The sequence below is a fragment of the Caretta caretta genome, chromosome 3 (assembly GCF_965140235.1).
Source record: "Caretta caretta isolate rCarCar2 chromosome 3, rCarCar1.hap1, whole genome shotgun sequence".
NCBI classification, from domain to species: domain Eukaryota; kingdom Metazoa; phylum Chordata; order Testudines; family Cheloniidae; genus Caretta; species Caretta caretta.
This window is the reverse complement of record NC_134208.1, coordinates 98229212-98246181: the sequence shown is the minus strand read 5'-3', so window position 1 is coordinate 98246181 and position 16970 is coordinate 98229212. Positions and strand designations below refer to the sequence as shown.

Below are 16970 nucleotides of genomic sequence, written 5' to 3'. Positions count from 1 at the left end.
CTAATGGCAATGTGGTTTTGAACTTCTTCTTTCTTATGGCTTGGGTAGGTAGAAACAATTACAAATTTATATCTAAGTGTGATAGCCAGCATGTTGCCGCAGCAGTGAGCTGGTGAATGTCCTTCAGGCCCCCAGCAAAAGAACAAAGGGGACATTCAGATGTGATGTGCTCTATCGTTGGTGCCTGGTGACCACAGTCACATACAGGTGTTTGCCTCATTTTCCATTTGAAGAGGGTTTGTCCACATCTCCCATGGGATGTCCTGATGCGATTCAATCTGCACCAGTCTTTCCGACATAAAACCCGGTGGTTCCTCAACAGGATCAATGACGAGCTGTTTGTTTTGCGTGGTCAGAGTGCTCCATGTGACTCTCCATTGAGCCTCAGCACCAAAGTTGGGTGTAAGGATCTTGATGCGGTTCCATAGAGGGTGACAGGATTTTCCCTGAGGGGTGGGAAACCCAAATCCAGTGATATGGTAGGCACATACCATTCATCAGACCAATGGGGACATTTTTTTCTTGTTGGTTGACCACTAATGGGTTTCCCTTATAGTGCACCATCTACAGTGAGAAATAGCAGTTGTATGGTGACCACATTAGGAGTGAAGTGACTAGTGATAGCTCATATGTTTTGTGCTAAGCGCTTTCTCTGGTTGTCTTGGTACATCTGCTGTTTTCTAGGCCAGCTATTGCATATCTGCGTATGTTTTTTACGCAGAAGGGGGAATTATTTAGCACAGGCAAGTTAACATGATGTACTTTGCATCAGTATGCACATTCATGTGCATTCGCAGTGATCTGTAATTTATGTTGTGGTCAGAGTACTTAAGAGTATTGTCTGCGTTCTGTGCTGCAGTCTCTATTGTGATGGAATTAACAAAGTTGCATGAATACAAGCTGGTTCTCATCAGCAGGTGGTGAGCATTCAAACCTGGTCTATTGGTGATTTTTTGAAAAACTGAGTATACCAAAAAAAAAAAGAATTTACAAGAAGAGCCTGTAGAAGGGGTAGAGATGGCACGCACTCTTAGACCTGACCACCTTTTGCTACAAACAACTCCGCTATGGAACTTCTGCAACCCAACAAGTGACATAACGTGACTCCACATGACTGCTGTTTAGTACACAGTACATTATGGAGGATATGATGCTTTGGTAGCAGCACAATTCTGAATCTTATACAGGTGTATCATTGGTTTAAGTTCTTACTCACAATTACCGGCTGGGTTACGCTGTCTGTTCAGTGTCGTAGTGATACCAGTCTAGCTATTATGCAGCTATGTCACATACGCAGTAGCTGTGTTGTTGGGAGAGCACCTGGGATCCCTCTCCCATTAGAATGGCTAGTCATAACTGTATACGGAACTGTAGAGCATCCAGACCCTTGGGAGCTGAAGCCATACATGGTGAGGCACCAAAAATGCCTTTGCATCCTGGCCAATAACTGTAAATAAGCACAGAAAGCAATGGATATGCCATAGAAGAACACTCCTATTAGTCCACAAAGTTTCCACAGTGAATTCCATTTTTGGCGTGACTACTTTCTCTACACACTACGCATGGCAGCACTACATAATCGGGAACGCTCTGTGGAGATTTGATGGAAATGGTGAGTTGGCAACGTATTCTGGCATCAAACCCATCCTTTTGTTTCAAGTTTGAACACACTGCATTCCAAAGCAGATGTTTTTGCTGCAGTGTCCAGGTTCTACCAGGTGCCCTATTACATGTGGCTGTTCCTAATTCCACATTATAGCAGCGTACTGTATATAGACTTAGCCTGTACCATGTGTCTGCCTTTGCATACGTTGTATCACTCTAAGGCAGATCACCAGTAATGTGGAGAGAGAGATTTTGATGATCTGCTTTTTCAGTGACCTTTGTGGTAATAGGTGAGAAGACAGATGATTGCTTAGGTTATCTAGGTTAGCAGTGCATTACCAGTGATCAAGATCTACACTGAGCTGCCTATTGTCAAAATGAGCTTTTCACATTCATAGCTAGGGGAGCCCTTTACATGGTATCTTAGATTATCCTTAAGGCTGCTGAAAGTACCACTGCTAATATACATCTGTTTTGCACCAGGCAGGGAGGTGAGGATCAGTGTGACATCTTTTTGCACCTGACAGTACTTCATTTTCCTGTACCCATGGACCCTGAACTCACTGTGCCAGAAGCTGCCAACCTCTGTTTTCCACTGCAATGACTTTATTGGCTAGTGGTAGGATTACACTGATGCACCAGGACAAACTGCCTACTGTGCTCTGGAGAGTCTGACGCACTGTCTTGATGAGCTTAAACGTGGGGGAAATTGCACGTTACAAAACCAGCTTGTTTTATTCTCTTTTGTTATATGATGGAAAACATTCCTAGCTTATTTGCAAAGCTGTTAGTTTTTCCAAATCAGTTCCCCCAAAAGCAAACAGGACAGCAGAGAAGACAGCAAGAAAAAGAAAAGGCCAGCCCCTCCTTAAGATCAGGCAACATGTGGGTGGTGATTGTTGTCAATTCAGGAGAGAGATGGCTCTTTCCACAGGCAAGCAGTGTCCCCTTGTGGCCCCTCTGTCGCAGTGCGGAAGGTTGAATCAAGAGGTGAGGCCCAATTCTTTCCAATTCCCACATGATAAGGAGTTCCTCTCTGTCCAGCTGTCAGGTCCAGCAGGGACAGGATCTGGTGAGCAGGCAAGGATTTATATCCAGGCCTATCTAGGAGGTGCTGTTAGGCCTAATAAGTACTGTGGGCTTGAAATTCAACAGACTATGCCTTCATTAGACTCCCAACTTGGAACAGAAAATAAAGAGAAGCAAATAAAGGGAGCAAACAAAACTGATGAAAAGCCCCTCCTTCAAAGTCTCTCTCTATATTTCATATTTTTTCAGTTTGTGGAAAATTATCTAGATCCAATTGCCAGCATTGGAGGATTCAGCTCTACTGGCCTGCAGAGGTCTGCAGACAACCGGAAGATCTGTCTACAAATCTGCCTGATCTTCTATTGGTCTTGTACACGGTGGATCCCAGGCAGTTCCACCCGTGTGTGCTTGCTGTAGGAAGCCATGTAACACAGCTTCCCGGGGCTTCTTCTTTCCTATTATTAATTATTTATTAATGTACGTATAATTTTATTTATTATTTTATTATGTATGTATTTGCGTCATGGTAGCGTCCAAAGGCCCCAAGGTGAGCTGAGGCCTCTTAGTGCTGTACAAATATAGTGCAGATGGTTCTTTTTGAGTCGATGCAAGGTCGGTGGATCTATAACTACACAAATTCACCAACCAACCACCTTGTGTAGTTTTGACAAAGAAGCACTGTGCATCTCTGAGGCTGTATTCATCCCACACAGTGTGTTTGATAGGCAGTATACAAACACAGAACAAAAAGACTGTAAGACAGACAACAGGTAGATACAACAGACAGACTGGGGGAGCACAAGGACACAAGTTTACCATAGTCTCTGCTCTACCAAGTGCCCTGAGCCAGGCATTTCAGTTCAAAGGAATCACTGCACTCTGAGACTTGCCTGTGCACCCCAGGATTAAGGGGACTATGTCCGTGGTGACCTTCAACCTTAATCTGGTTCAGTGGGAGCACTAAATGGCTAGATGTAACTTTCTTTGAATTTAATCAATACCAGTTCAGAATTTGATCAGTATCAGTTGATCAGTTGAAAGGTTTGGTGGTCAGTTACAAGGGGTATATCCTCTGGAAGGAAAGAACACTTTGCTTTCACCACTGTGCTGAACTCTGCTTGATCAGAAAGTGCATGGTCACAAGCAACAGAAATCAGAATTGGGTCTGCTGCATGGCCAGCACATGTACAGAGCTTGGTAAAGCTGACTTTCATGTCTCACTTCTGAAGTGGGATATTGGCTTCAGCTAGTTTAAATGACTACATTGAGCTATTTATCTCTTTCTGGTGAAGGCCACTTGCATTCCATATCCTTCTCCACTAGTGACTGTAACATATGCCATTTTTAATATTAAGAGGACGCTGACAGGGCTGTTAGGGCTGTAACTAGATCTAGCAACTTTCTGTTCAGTTCATGGGTATGAATATTCACTTGTATTTCTTAATATCCCTCTGTGCTACCTCCCTGCTTCATTCTTGTGAGCAGGCAGGGTACTGAAATACACAGGATATTGCCCTTGGAGTAGGCTGGGCAGAACCCTGGATTGGTAGGATATGTATGCTTGTGCCCATCAGAGACAAAGCAAGTGCCCTGGGTGAGTTGCTGGCAGGTTGCCCAGCATGGTGATTGAAATAGTTTAATAGGAGTGTGGCCCTTGTCTTGGAAGGCTGATAAATTTTAGGAATGAAATGGACATTTTAAAACATATTATTTTGAGGGTAGAATGTATTTTCAGTCACCAGCCTGGAGAGGATCCATTCAGTTTCTAATACCTGTTCATTTGATTTTTTTAATAGGTGATAGTAAAGTGATTATTTCAGTTCTTGTGTCTGTTCAGGGTCAGATCCTAGGGTCTGGCAAGAAGTGCTCAGAGCAAGTCAGGAGTTGGGGGAAGGGTGCAAAGGTGACTTTAGGCCAACTTTGCATTTCCCTGAACTTGGGGCAACTCTGTGCCAGGCTGGTCAGTAAGTGCAAGTTAGAGCAGCCTAGAGACCAGCATGGTAGACAGATGCACCAATATCGGGGAGTGCAAAGGTGGCTTAAAGCCAGCTCTAACTTCCAGTGGCTCCAAGAAGTTATTACAACAGCCAAGGATCACGTAGGTGTAAGAGAACTACCTTCCGTTTTCTCTGGCCATGACACCTGTGCTGGCTGAAGATGGGGGCAGGGGTGAAGTGGGAGCTGTTACGGCAGCTCTATGCCACCCACTGATCCCTGTATGTTATGGTGGTTTCTCATGTGGTTGGCTTCAGCTGCTCAGCCCTGGTAAAGTGGTGAAGTTTTACCTCCATGTCTTCAGACTTGCTCTGAGCAGGATTACTCAACAGGCTGTAGAAATGCTAACAGCCAGTCTAGTGCTCCCACTGTTGCTAATTCTGGTAGAGTTGCTAATTGCTAGTGGGAGAGTTCCCTAAAATCCTCTGTGTAGTCACCATTTGGTAGACCATATCTCAGTCTTTTCCACTTCGGATACATAATTTGTTTCATCAGGTATTCCGGAAATATTCTTAATCAATTTTCATTGTAAACCTGTCTGACAAACACATTTAAAAAAATCAAAGTATACTAAATTGATCTTCAAACTAAATCAATTATTTATGTAGTTTGTCATCTTTTTGATCATAATTGTTAAATACAATGGTAGATTTTTTTAAAATGATGTTAGTTTTGTGGAACAGTCCCTGCCTACATTTTATCTAAAGTACATTTGAAAATTCTCGAGGGACATGTTAAAAAAAAGTTCAACCAGTTTAATATTTTCATTAACAATAAACATATAGTTAATTCCCTGTAAACAATAATATTTGTTTCGTTTTAGGGAAATATTTTGCTCTTGCTATCCGAATACACGAAAATATCGAACACAGTTTTCAAATTATTGAGGAAAAAATACTTCTGAGCACAAAAATTACATTTCCGACCAATAATGTGTGAAACCAGCTTTGAAATATTGGTGCTAGCTCTGTTGCTGCAGTTGAGAAGCAGTTGGGGGCGTTATTTGGATGCTGCCGCATTTCATTTTGTGGTGGTGTAATCCAGCCAAAGGAAAAGAATGGAGACAAGTAGAGAAATATATCCTAAAGGAATTCATGTACATAACTATTGTAGACAAATAGATTTTGCACATGAAAATTCTGCACATGGAAGTGACAGAATCTATAATCTGTCTTGTCAGGTGTTAGTGCACCAAAAGTGCATACATAGGGTATATGCATAAAATCTTATATGTGCCAAATGGAAGTCATAGTCTGAAAATCAGGCTCCAAGTGTCTCCATTTGCCTTGCTCTTAAATTTATTTTTCCTTTTTCTGTTTTGGCCTTCCGTATTCTCTCACTTCTTTCAATCCCAGCCCATATCCTCTTTTACCCAAAACACTCTCTTTTACCCAAAACACTCAGGTCTCTGCTTCCTGATCCTAAATCACAACTCTTTGTCACCCTGACTTGCCTTCCCCAAGCTCTTTCTCTCCTTCCATTTGGGGCCCAAATAAAAATAACATGAGGAATCTGATTCCATTGAGAGGGAGGACATTTTTAGTTTGTCCAGCGTTTATTATTCAGTCCCTAATTATTTTATGTTCAGTTTCCATTAATTAAAATATCTGTTAGCAGCAGTAGATAATTTCACACATTGAAAATAGGATCAGTGTTTTTTAAAAGTATGAAATATGAAAATAAAATGATGGCAGGCACGTGTAGACGTTCTAAATGGCTATCTACCCCATTGAAAAATCCTGTTGAATTTATTATTCAGGGGCTGCAGGATATAGTGTTTGATAGTCAGTAGATGACATTCTCTCTTCAGTGTCAGTATTGGATCAATGCTGTGACATGTTGTTAGGGCACACTGTGTTTTTTTGAAGAGGTCATCTTTGGATCACTCGATGATTGCCCTGTTCTATTCATTCTCTCTGAAGCACCTGGCACTAGCCATTGTCGGAAGACAGGATACTGGGTGAGATGGACTATTGGTCTGACCCAGAATGGCCGTTCTTATGTTCGGAGGAGATATGGAAAACTGAGGTCTTGACCTCCTGTGGTCATTAAATTCCCATGATACTTTTCACAGGAGAATGTGAATGTGTCCCCTGGTCCTCCCTCTCCCTCCCCAGCATCCCACCCAAATTCTAATTGGGCACAATCTAACTACTCAAATCACTCCTTCAATTTTAATTGTATATGTGGTTTTCTTTGTTGCTTTCAGCTATAAATTATATAGTGTTGCTGTGTGCTGTTAAACAGCTGCTTCATTTCAGTAGAGGATGATATGAGCATTGGGTATCGTTAAAATTTGAGAAGAGCAGAATGAAAGGCAGTATATAAAGGCAAGTTATTGTTGTTATTCAAATGTTAGTTTCCTTTCTACCAAAAATGACTGTAGTGTTTGTTAAAAATTCGAGGCAAGAGTAAACACGTTTCTAGCTCTTCTCAAACCTGGAAAAATTGGATGAGGTATTTTTTTTGGCCAGTTTTATTTGTTGTGAGAATATTTTCAGACAGTCCTTGTCTTTAATTAGGAGCTGGCGGGCCTAGGTGAGAAGTTGGAGCTCAGCATTTCATAACTTTTGTATTTCTGGAGAGGTGCTGAGCTCTGAGAGATGAAAAAGATGAGATTAGGTGATGAAGAAGAACTATATTTTTAGTACCCCTAATATTTCATCGGTGGGCAGCATTGGCAAGGATCTGTTGTGTCAAGGTTTGCCGTACTAATGCAATCTGTTTGCTTGTGGGGACTTTCCTTTAATAAAGCTTAATGTGAAGCCATAGGCGCCGACTCTGTGGGTGCTCTGGGGCTGGAGCATCCATGGGGAAAAATTAGCGGGTGCTCCACACCCACCGGCAGCCAAGCTCTCCGCTCCTCGCCTCCTTCCCCCCCCCCCCCGAGCACGCAGTGTCCCCGCTCCTTCCTCTCGCTCCCAGCGCTTCCTGGCCCCCTGCCACCTAACAGCTGTTTGGCAGCGCTTAGGACTTTCCGGGAGGGAGGAGGAGGAGTGGGGATGCAGCGCACTCAGGGAAGGAGGCGGAGAAGAGGCAGGGCAGGGGCGGGGACTTGGGGGAAGGGGGTGAAATGGGGATGGGAAGGGGGAGGGGATGGGATGGGGACTGTGGGGAAGGAGTGGAATGGGGGTGGGGCGAGGGTGGTGCAGGGCCAGGGGCGGGGGAGGGGGGGAAGTGTCGAGCACCCACTGGGCAGAGGGTAAGTCGGCTCCTATGTGTGAAGCTGAACCTCTCAAGTTCCATCTCTTTATGCATCCTTGAGTCCACTGATTTGAACATCTGCCTTAGTTTTTCTGCAAGAGATAGTTCCAAAGTGTAATGCCAGGTCTTAGCCTGCCCACTCTCCACTCTGAATTTTGACCATATATACTCATCTGGACATCATGAATCACGCCTGATTCTGTAATGGGCTCAAACTGGATCCCTGAATCTGAGCACCCTTGGGCTTGTCTGTAGTTGCTGCTGGCATTTACATGTTGTTTTCTTTAGTTTTGCTACACTGCACTTTGTGGATCTTGTTTGTTATGGGACTGCTGTGGTGGTGGTGAATGAATGAGACCTGTAGGTAGAGTCATGCACAGGGTTGTGTGTACAACATACTGATCCATTGTTTCCTGATCCATAATGTGGTATGGACTTCAAACTGAACAAAGCTAGCTTTGATTTTAGGTAGTGTCTGGATTCTTGACCCAGTGGTGTAGAGAAGTGCACATTTCTTCTCTCTCTGCCACTGAGGCCCTTTGTGCCAGAGAAGGGAATGTCCTCAGAGGGAAGGCAGGCATGTTAGTACTACTGCCCTGCCTTAGGGAGTATGCCAGGGTGGGATAGATTTAAGTACTACCTGGGGTTGCATAGGGGGCTCAGGGCAGGGGGTTGGAGTGTCGGAGGGGGCTCAGGGCAGGGGGTTGGGGTATAGGAGGGGTGTGGGGTGCAGCAGAGGGTTGGGGTGCAGGAGGGGGTGCAGAGTGTAGGAGGGGACTCAGCACAGGTTGTAGGGGTGTGGCAGGGGGCTCAGAGTAGGGGCTTGGGATGCAGGAAGGATTCGGGGTATGGGCCGCTTATCTCGAGCGGCTCTGGGGTGGCAGCGGTGCACAGTGGGGCTAAGGCAGGTGCCCTGGCCCTGTGCCTCTCCTGGAAGTGGTCAGTATGTCTGGCAGTAACTAATGGGGTGGGGTTCCCCATTCCCAGCCAATGGGAGCTGTGAAGGGCGGTGCTTGTAGGAGAGGGCAGCACACAGAGCCCTCTGCCCCCACCTCCCCCAGGGGCCGCAGGAGCATGGTGCCAGCCGCTTCTGGGAGCAGCACAGGGCCAGGGCAGGCAGGGAGCCTGCCTTAGCCCTGCTGTGACATTGGGCTGGCAATCCCGCAGGCCAGATTGAGAGCCCAGACAGGCCGGATCCAGCCCGCGGGCCTCCCTTGACTTAGAGGAAAATAAGGAAAATCAACATGGATTTGTCAAGACAAAATCATGTCAAACCAACCTAATATCCTTCTTTGACATGGTAACAAGCCTTGTGGATGGGGGGAAGCAGTAGATGTGATATATCTCGACTTTAGTAAGGCTTTTGGTACTGTCTCACATAACCTTCTCATGAACAAACTAGAGAAATATAGCCTTGATGAACCTACTGTAAGGTGGTGCACAACTGGTTGAAAAAGCATAGTCAGAGAGTAGTTCTGGGCACCATACTTCACTAAAGATGTGGACAAATTGGTGCAAGTCCAGATCAGAGCAACAAAAATGATTAAAGGTCTAGAAAATACGACTTATGAGGAAAGATTGAAAAAATTGGATTTATTTAGTCTGGAGAAGAGAAGACTGAGAGGGGACATGATAATGGTCTTCAAGCATGTGAAAGGTTGATTTAAAGATGAATGTGATAAATTGTGCTCCTTAACTACTGAGGACAGGACAAAATGTAATGGCCATAAATTGAAGCAAGGGAGATGTAGGTTAGACATTAGCAAAAACTTCCTAACTGTAAAAGTAATTAAGCACTAGAACAAATTACCTAGTGAGATTGTGGAATCTCCATCATTGGAGGTTTTTCAGAACAGATTAGACGAATACCTGTCTGTATGGTCTACATCCGTGGTTCTCAACCAGGGGTCTGGGGGCAGGTTTCAGGGGGTCCGCCAAACAGGGCCAGAATTAGACTTGCTGGGGCCCAGGGCAGAAAGCCAAAGCCCTGCTGCATGGGGCTGAAGTCCAGGCCCTGAGCCCTGCCACTCAGGTCTGAAGCTGAAGTCTGAGCAATGTAGCTTTGTGGGGGCCCCTGTGGCATGGGGCCCCAGGCAACTGCCCTGCTTGCTACCTATTAACGCTGGCCCTAGCTTTTATATGCAGAAAAGCAGTTGTGGCACAGGTGGACCATGGAGTTTTTATTGCATGTTGGTGGGGCGGGCTCACAAAGAAAAAGATTGAGAACCCCTGGTCTAGATAATACTTAGGCTATGTCTGCACTTCAAAATTAAGTTGACTTAACTTACATTGGCATACAGCTGCTGCAGTAATTACAGTAACTCCTCACTTAACATTATAGTTATGTTCCTGAAAAATGCGACTTTAAGTGAAACGATGTTAAGCAAATCCAATTTCCCCATAAGAATTAATGTAAATAGCGGGGGGGTTAGGTTCCAGGGAAATATTTTTTTGCCAGACAAAAGGCATTATGTATTGGAGGGGTAGCCGTGTTAGTCTGGATCTGTAAAAGTGGCAAAGAGTCCTGTGGCACCTTATAGACTAACAGACGTATTGGAGCATAAGCTTTCGTGGGTGAACACCCACTTCGTCAGATGCATGTAGTGGAAATTTCCAGGGGCAGGTATACATATGCAAGCAAGAATCAGGCTAGGGATAACGAGGTTAGTTCATTCAGGGAGGATGAGGCCCTCTTCTAGCAGTTGAGGTGTGAACACCAAGGGAGGAGAAACTGCTTTTGTAGTTGGCTAGTCATTCACAGTCTTTGTTTAATCCTGAGCTGATGGTGTCAAATTTGCAAATGAACTGAAGCTCAGCAGTTTCTCTTTGAAGTCTGGTCCTGAAGTTTTTTTGCTGCAGGTTGGCTACCTTTAAATCTGCTATTGTGTGTCCAGGGAGATTGAAGTGTTCTCCTACAGGTTTTGTATATTGCCATTCCTAATATCTGATTTGTGTCCATTTATCCTTTTACATAGGGACTGTCCAGTTTGGCCCATGTACATAGCAGAGGGGCATTGCTGGCACATGATGGCGTATATTACATTGGTGGACGTGCAGGTGAATGAACCAGTGATGGTGTGGCTGATCTGGTTAGGTCCTGTGATGGCGTCGCTGGTGTAGATATGTGGGCAGAGTTGGCATTGAGGTTTGTTGCATGGATTGGTTCCTGAGTTTGAGTTACTATGGTGCGGTGTGTAGTTGCTGGTGAGAATATGCTTCAGGTTGGAGGATTGTCTGTCGACGAGGGCTGGCCTGCCTCCCAAGGCCTGTGAAAGTGAGAGATCGTTGTCCAGGATGGGTTGTAGATCACCGATGATATGTTGGAGAGGTTTTAGCTGAGGACTGTATGTGATGGCCAGTGGCGTTCTGTTGGTTTCTTTCTTGGGCTTGTCTTGCAGCAGGAGGCTTCTGGGTACACGTCTGGCTCTGCTGATCTGTTTCCTTATTTCCTCGTGCGGGTATCGTAGTTTTGAGAATGCGGGCAGGAGGCAGGGGAGGGAGGGGGGAGGCGCGCTGAGTCCTTGCTCCTCCCCCCTCCCTCCTGCCCAAGGCAATCAGCTGGCTTGCTGCATTTAGGAGGCAGGAGGGAGGGGGGAGTAGCGAGGACTTGGCATGCAGGCTCCCCCTCCTTCCCCCTCCTGCACGGGTCAATCAGCTGGTTTGCGGTGTTCAGGAAGGAGGGGGAACCTGTGCGCTGAGTCCTCGCTCCTCCCCCTTCCCTCCTGCCTCCTAAACGCTGCAAGCCAGCTGATTGCTGTGGGCAGGAGGTGGAGGGGGAGGGGGGGAAAGGTGTTGATCCACGGGGTCTGCTGGCAGGCGGAGGCGGTGGGAGGGAGTGGGGGGCGTAGGGAGGCTGCCAGCTGTGGAGAAAGCAGGCAGCCAAACAACGTAATAGTGGAGCATTGCACAACTTTAAATGAGCATGTTCCCTAATTGATCAGCAATGTAACAAGGAAACAACGTTAACCAGGACGACTTTAAGTGAGGATGGCAAAGAGTCCTTTGGCACCTTATAGACTAACAGATGTATTGGAGCATAAGCTTTCGTGGGTGCATGAGTGAGGAGTTATTCACTCATGAGGAGTTACTGTACATTGCTTGTGCATGTCTACTTTGTTTCTTGTGTCAGTGGTGTGTGTCCTCACCAGGAGTGCTTGTATGGATTGTACTGTCAGTTTTGGGCATTGTGGGATGGTTCCTGAAAGCCAGTAACTGTCCATATAAGCAGTGCAGTACTACGCTGATACTGCATCAACCTAACTACATCAGCCTTGACTTGTGCCGCTCATGGAGGTGGAGTTATTAAGTCCGTGTAGCGGGGCAGTTACATTGGTGGGAGCAAAATTTAAGTGTAGACACTTCCATAGTTAGGTTAACATAAGCTGCCTTGCATCGACCTAACTCTGTAGTGTAGACCATACCTTAGTTCTGCCTCAGTACAGGGGACTGGACTAGATGACCTATTGAGGTCCCTTCCAGGCCTACATGTCTATAATTCCCATATTTAAAAGCTTCCAGTTATCTAATCAGCCAGAAGAACAATGTCATGTGACTTTGGTGACCCATCCTACTCTGTGAATAGTGAACCATTTGCAAACGCTCTACTACTTGAAAACTGGCCAGCAAGACAATTTGGTTAATACCTGTGACTAATTAATACTTTCACATACATCAGGATTCGTTTGCAAATAAACAGTCAACAGAAAAGAGGACTAAGCCCATCAGATAATTGATTCATAACAAATTATTTCACCAGCTCTAGTGTTAAAATTTATTTTTTTAAATATTTTTAAATGAAAGCAGGGAGGCCTAATTTCCTGATCTCTGGGAACTGCCTGTTTCTGATTCCTTCTTTGGCCTTGGGCAGAAGTCACTTAAGCTCCCTGGGTGAAATCCTGGCCCCATCGACGTTAATGGCAGAACTTCATTGACTTCAATGAAGCCAGGATTTCTTGCCTCAGTTTACCCATCTGTACAATATGAATTATAATAAGTTTGTTACCTGCCTCATGGGGATGTTGTAAGGATTTATTATTTGATGCTTGAATATTGAAAATGCAACCAAGAGTGGTTACTATTTTACTATGTCTTGTACAGCATTTCTATTGTGTTATTTTAAGGTAGAATTATCTCCCTTGTTTGTGATATTACAGGAATTAGAAGAAGCAGTCCAAATAATTGTATGTGATTTGGTATGTTTTAGAAAAGGGGACTGAATTAGATACATGGTTGGTGACAAGTTCAATGTCTCTCACTTTTTTGTAGCTGTCATTGAAAAGAAGAGGGAGCAAAGACTTGCAAAAATCAGAAAAAAAGTCACAGCAGACACCCACTGAGGTATGTTGAAGTAATAACAGCCCAGATCCTCAGCTTGAGGCTTCTGTGGAGCTACCCCAGTCTACATGAACGGAGGATCTGGCCCTTTGTTTTTGTTGTTAGTTTTGACGTTTAGTATTATATCATACTGCTGTTTGGGAAATGGGGATCTTGGGCCCAAATCTGCAGTCTTGACAACTGACCCAATCCTGCATTGACAACAGTACAAGTGGACCTGTGCATTGACTGCAGTAGGGTTCCGCATGGGCTCAGAAGTCCAATTTGTAGTATCCGGGTGAAAGGCAAAACTCCCACTGATGTCAACAAGAGTTTCATCTGAATCGGGACTCCAGGACTTGGCCCTTTGGGTGCTGACTTTGAGATGCTTTTATGGGTCTGTTGCCTTATTTAACTGACTTTCAATTTTGGTTTTTCAGCCTGTTGGGTACGAAGATTAGAAAGTATCCTCTCACTCTCTTTTCACTTTCCACCCATCATGAGCCAATAAAATCTTAGTCTTTCATGAAAGGCTGCTGAAAACGTATGTTTTCTGGGAACAGAGCAGGCTTTCATAGCAAAGAAAGAAGGCTTTTTTTGTCTTAATCTCATCTTCAGATGTAGAAAAATAATTGTTATAATCATATTTTAACTTCTAAAGTTATATTGCTTTTATTGTTAACCTTTTAATTTGAAGTTGTTTGATTTCAAGTGATGCTCTCTTTATTGACATAAAATTATTTTCATTTTTTTTTAAGGAGGACAATGAAGATCTGAAATGCCAGTTGCAGTTTGTTAAAGAAGAAGCTGCCCTTATGAGGAAAAAAATGGCTAAAATTGATAAGGAGAAAGACAGATTTGAACATGAGCTTCAAAAATATAGATCATTTTATGGGGATCTAGACAGTCCCTTACCGAAAGGTGAAGCTGGAGGACCGCCTACCACAAGAGAAGCAGAACTCAAACTTAGATTGAGATTAGTAGAGGAAGAAGCCAACATCCTTGGAAGGAAAATAGTAGAACTGGAAGTAGAAAACAGAGGACTGAAAGCAGAGCTTGATGATTTAAGAGGAGATGATTTCTCAGGAACAGCAAATCCCCTCATGGGGGAACAGAGCGAATCTCTCTCAGAGTTACGGCAGCATTTGCAGCTAGTTGAAGATGAGACAGAATTGCTGAGGAGAAACTTGGCTGACCTGGAGGAACAAAACAAGCGCATCACAACTGAGCTAAATAAATACAAGTACAAGTCTGGCACCCATGAGAGCTCGAGGCACCATGATAATGCCAAGACGGAAGCACTGCAAGAAGAGCTAAAAGCTGCCCGAATGCAAATCAATGAGCTCAGTGGCAAAGTCATGCAACTTCAGTATGAAAACAGAGTGTTAATGTCCAACATGCAGCGCTATGATTTGGCCTCTCACCTCGGGATCCGGGGCAGCCCCAGAGACAGTGATGCTGAAAGTGATGCAGGGAAAAAAGAAAGTGATGATGATTCCCGCCCTCCCCACCGCAAAAGGGAAGGTCCCATTGGAGGGGAAAGCGACTCTGAGGAGGTACGCAATATCCGGTGCCTGACTCCCACTAGGTCTTTTTATCCTACGCCAACTGGGTGGCAGAAGAGCTTCACAGATCGGCAGCAGATGAAGGACATCCGCTCTGAAGCCGAGCGACTGGGCAAGACGATAGATCGTCTGATTTCTGACACGAGTACCATCATAACTGAGGCAAGAATTTATGTGGCCAATGGGGATCTATTCGGACTCATGGATGAAGAAGATGATGGCAGTAGGATTCGGGAGCATGAGCTTCTTTATCGAATCAATGCACAGATGAAGGCATTTAGGAAAGAACTCCAGACTTTCATCGACAGACTAGAAGTTCCAAAGTCATCAGATGACCGAAGTGCAGACGAACCTTTGTCAGTGAGTCAGGTAGTTTTTTACTTATTACAGCCTAGAGGTAAAAAGATACTGCCAAATAGTTTAAGCCTTTAATTTGCTCTATAATGCATTTCTAAATATCTATGATTTAATTTTAAATCCCCCAGTCCGTCACATGGGATTTGATCCTCCTAATGGAGTCAGTGGGGCTACTCGTGTGAGTAATGACTATTCATGTAAGGAAGGGTTTGTAGAACAGGCTCCTCAACATTAAAAAAATAAATAAACAAAATACTGTAGATACTATTATTGTGGGAGACAGAACATTCTGGCTTTGCGGCAGTGTTTGCCAGAGTTGTTCTGACATCACCAATAATGTCAGTGCACAAATGTTCTTTGGCCTGAGGGAGTGAAATGGAAGCATAATCTAGGTGATGACCAAAAACAAACTGTAGAATAGAATATAGCAAGTGCTTTAACAGATCAGATGGTTAATGAAGTATGGTGTACTGTATCTAGAGCAGGGGTCTCAAACTCAAATGACCACGAGGGCCACATGAGGACTAGTACATTGGCATGAGGGCCGCATCACTGACCGCCCCCTCCCCCCGCTGCCCCGGCCCCACCCTCACTCCACACCTTCCATGAGGCCCCGCTCCTGCCCCACCTCTTTCCACCCCTTCCCTGCCCCCATTCCAACCCCTTCCCTGAAATCCCCACCCCAGCTCCACACCCTCCCTGCCCCCAGGGGGTGCAGGAGTGGTGTGGGGTGCAGCAGGCGGTTCAGGGCAGGGGATCGGGGTGCTAGAGGGGTGCGGGGTGTGGCAGGGGGCTCAGGGCAGGGGGTCCAGGTGCAGGAGGGGTGTGGGGTGCGGCTGAGAGCTCAGGGCATGGGGTCCGGAGAGGTGCAGGGTGCAGCAGGGGGCTCAGGGCAGGGGGTTGGGGTGCAGGATGGGTGTCGGGTACGCAGGGGGTTCAGCTGCAGCAGGGGTTCGGGGGGTGGGCTCTCGCCCAGCACGCACCAGGGGCAGGGCAGGCTCCCCATCTGCCTGTTCTGTCGCCGCGCTGCTCCGGGAAGCGGCCGGAACCTGGGGGGGGTGGAGAGCACAGGAGTCTGTGTGTTGCCCTGGCTGAACCTCCAGGCACCGTCCCCTGCAGCTCCCATTGGCTGGGAATGGGGAACCGTGGCCAATGGGAGCTTCGGGGGAGGTACCTGGAGGAGTGGCCAGGGCCAGACCCCTGTGCTCCCCGCCCCCCCAGGTTCTGGCCGCTTCCCGGAGCAGCGCGGGGACAGGACAGGCAGGCAGGGAGCCTGCCCTGCCCCAGGTGTCCACCGGGCCGGGCTGGAGCTGCTCTAGGTAAACGCTGAGGGGGCGGGAGGGCTGCAGGGAGCTGGCAGGCCGCAGAAACTAACTTCATGGGCCGCGTATTTGAGACCCCTGATCTAGAGTGAGTCAAGCCTATGCTGCAGCGCAAGGAAAAGAAACAAAAAACAACAGAACTCCTCCATACTACATGCGGTGTTATGCCATGCTGAATTCAAGGAGATAATTCCTTCCTGACCCCTGTGACTATCATCTTATGCCCTTAAGAATAAGATTTAACTACCCTAATCTTAACATAAGTAACTTCAAATGTTGCTATTGGTCCTTCCTAGAAAGTCTCATATTAGGTTATATTAACTTTGTACAGTACTTCTAGCCCTACAGACAGAATTGTTGCCATGTGAAGCTGAAAGCTATTATTTCTTATTCATATGTTGACTAATTTAATTATTTGTTTCCTTGTATCAGAAAGTCACAGACAGAGTCAATTACTGTCATTGCACTGCATAAAATCAAAGTGAGACCGGATGCATTGCATCTTTTAACAAAAGGAAAAGACATTATACCATATTCTCATCCAGATTATGGGCCCGATCTGGCATTTATAATCATAGAA

At 45.6% G+C, this 16970-nt stretch overlaps 1 protein-coding gene across 4 annotated transcripts in view; it reads left to right on the top strand.

Moving 5' to 3' along the window:
• Window positions 1-16970, top strand: part of MTCL3 (MTCL family member 3) — a 75441-nt gene that overhangs the window by 25953 nt on the left and 32518 nt on the right. For 3 of the 4 annotated variants that reach the window (XM_075126722.1, XM_048844604.2, XM_075126723.1), the window contains exons 6-7: window positions 13099-13170; window positions 13905-15080. In XM_075126722.1, the coding sequence (XP_074982823.1) occupies window positions 13099-13170; window positions 13905-15080 (1248 nt within the window). The remainder of the gene's footprint in view (window positions 1-13098; window positions 13171-13904; window positions 15081-16970) is intronic. The other variant, XM_075126724.1, reaches the window with a different exon arrangement.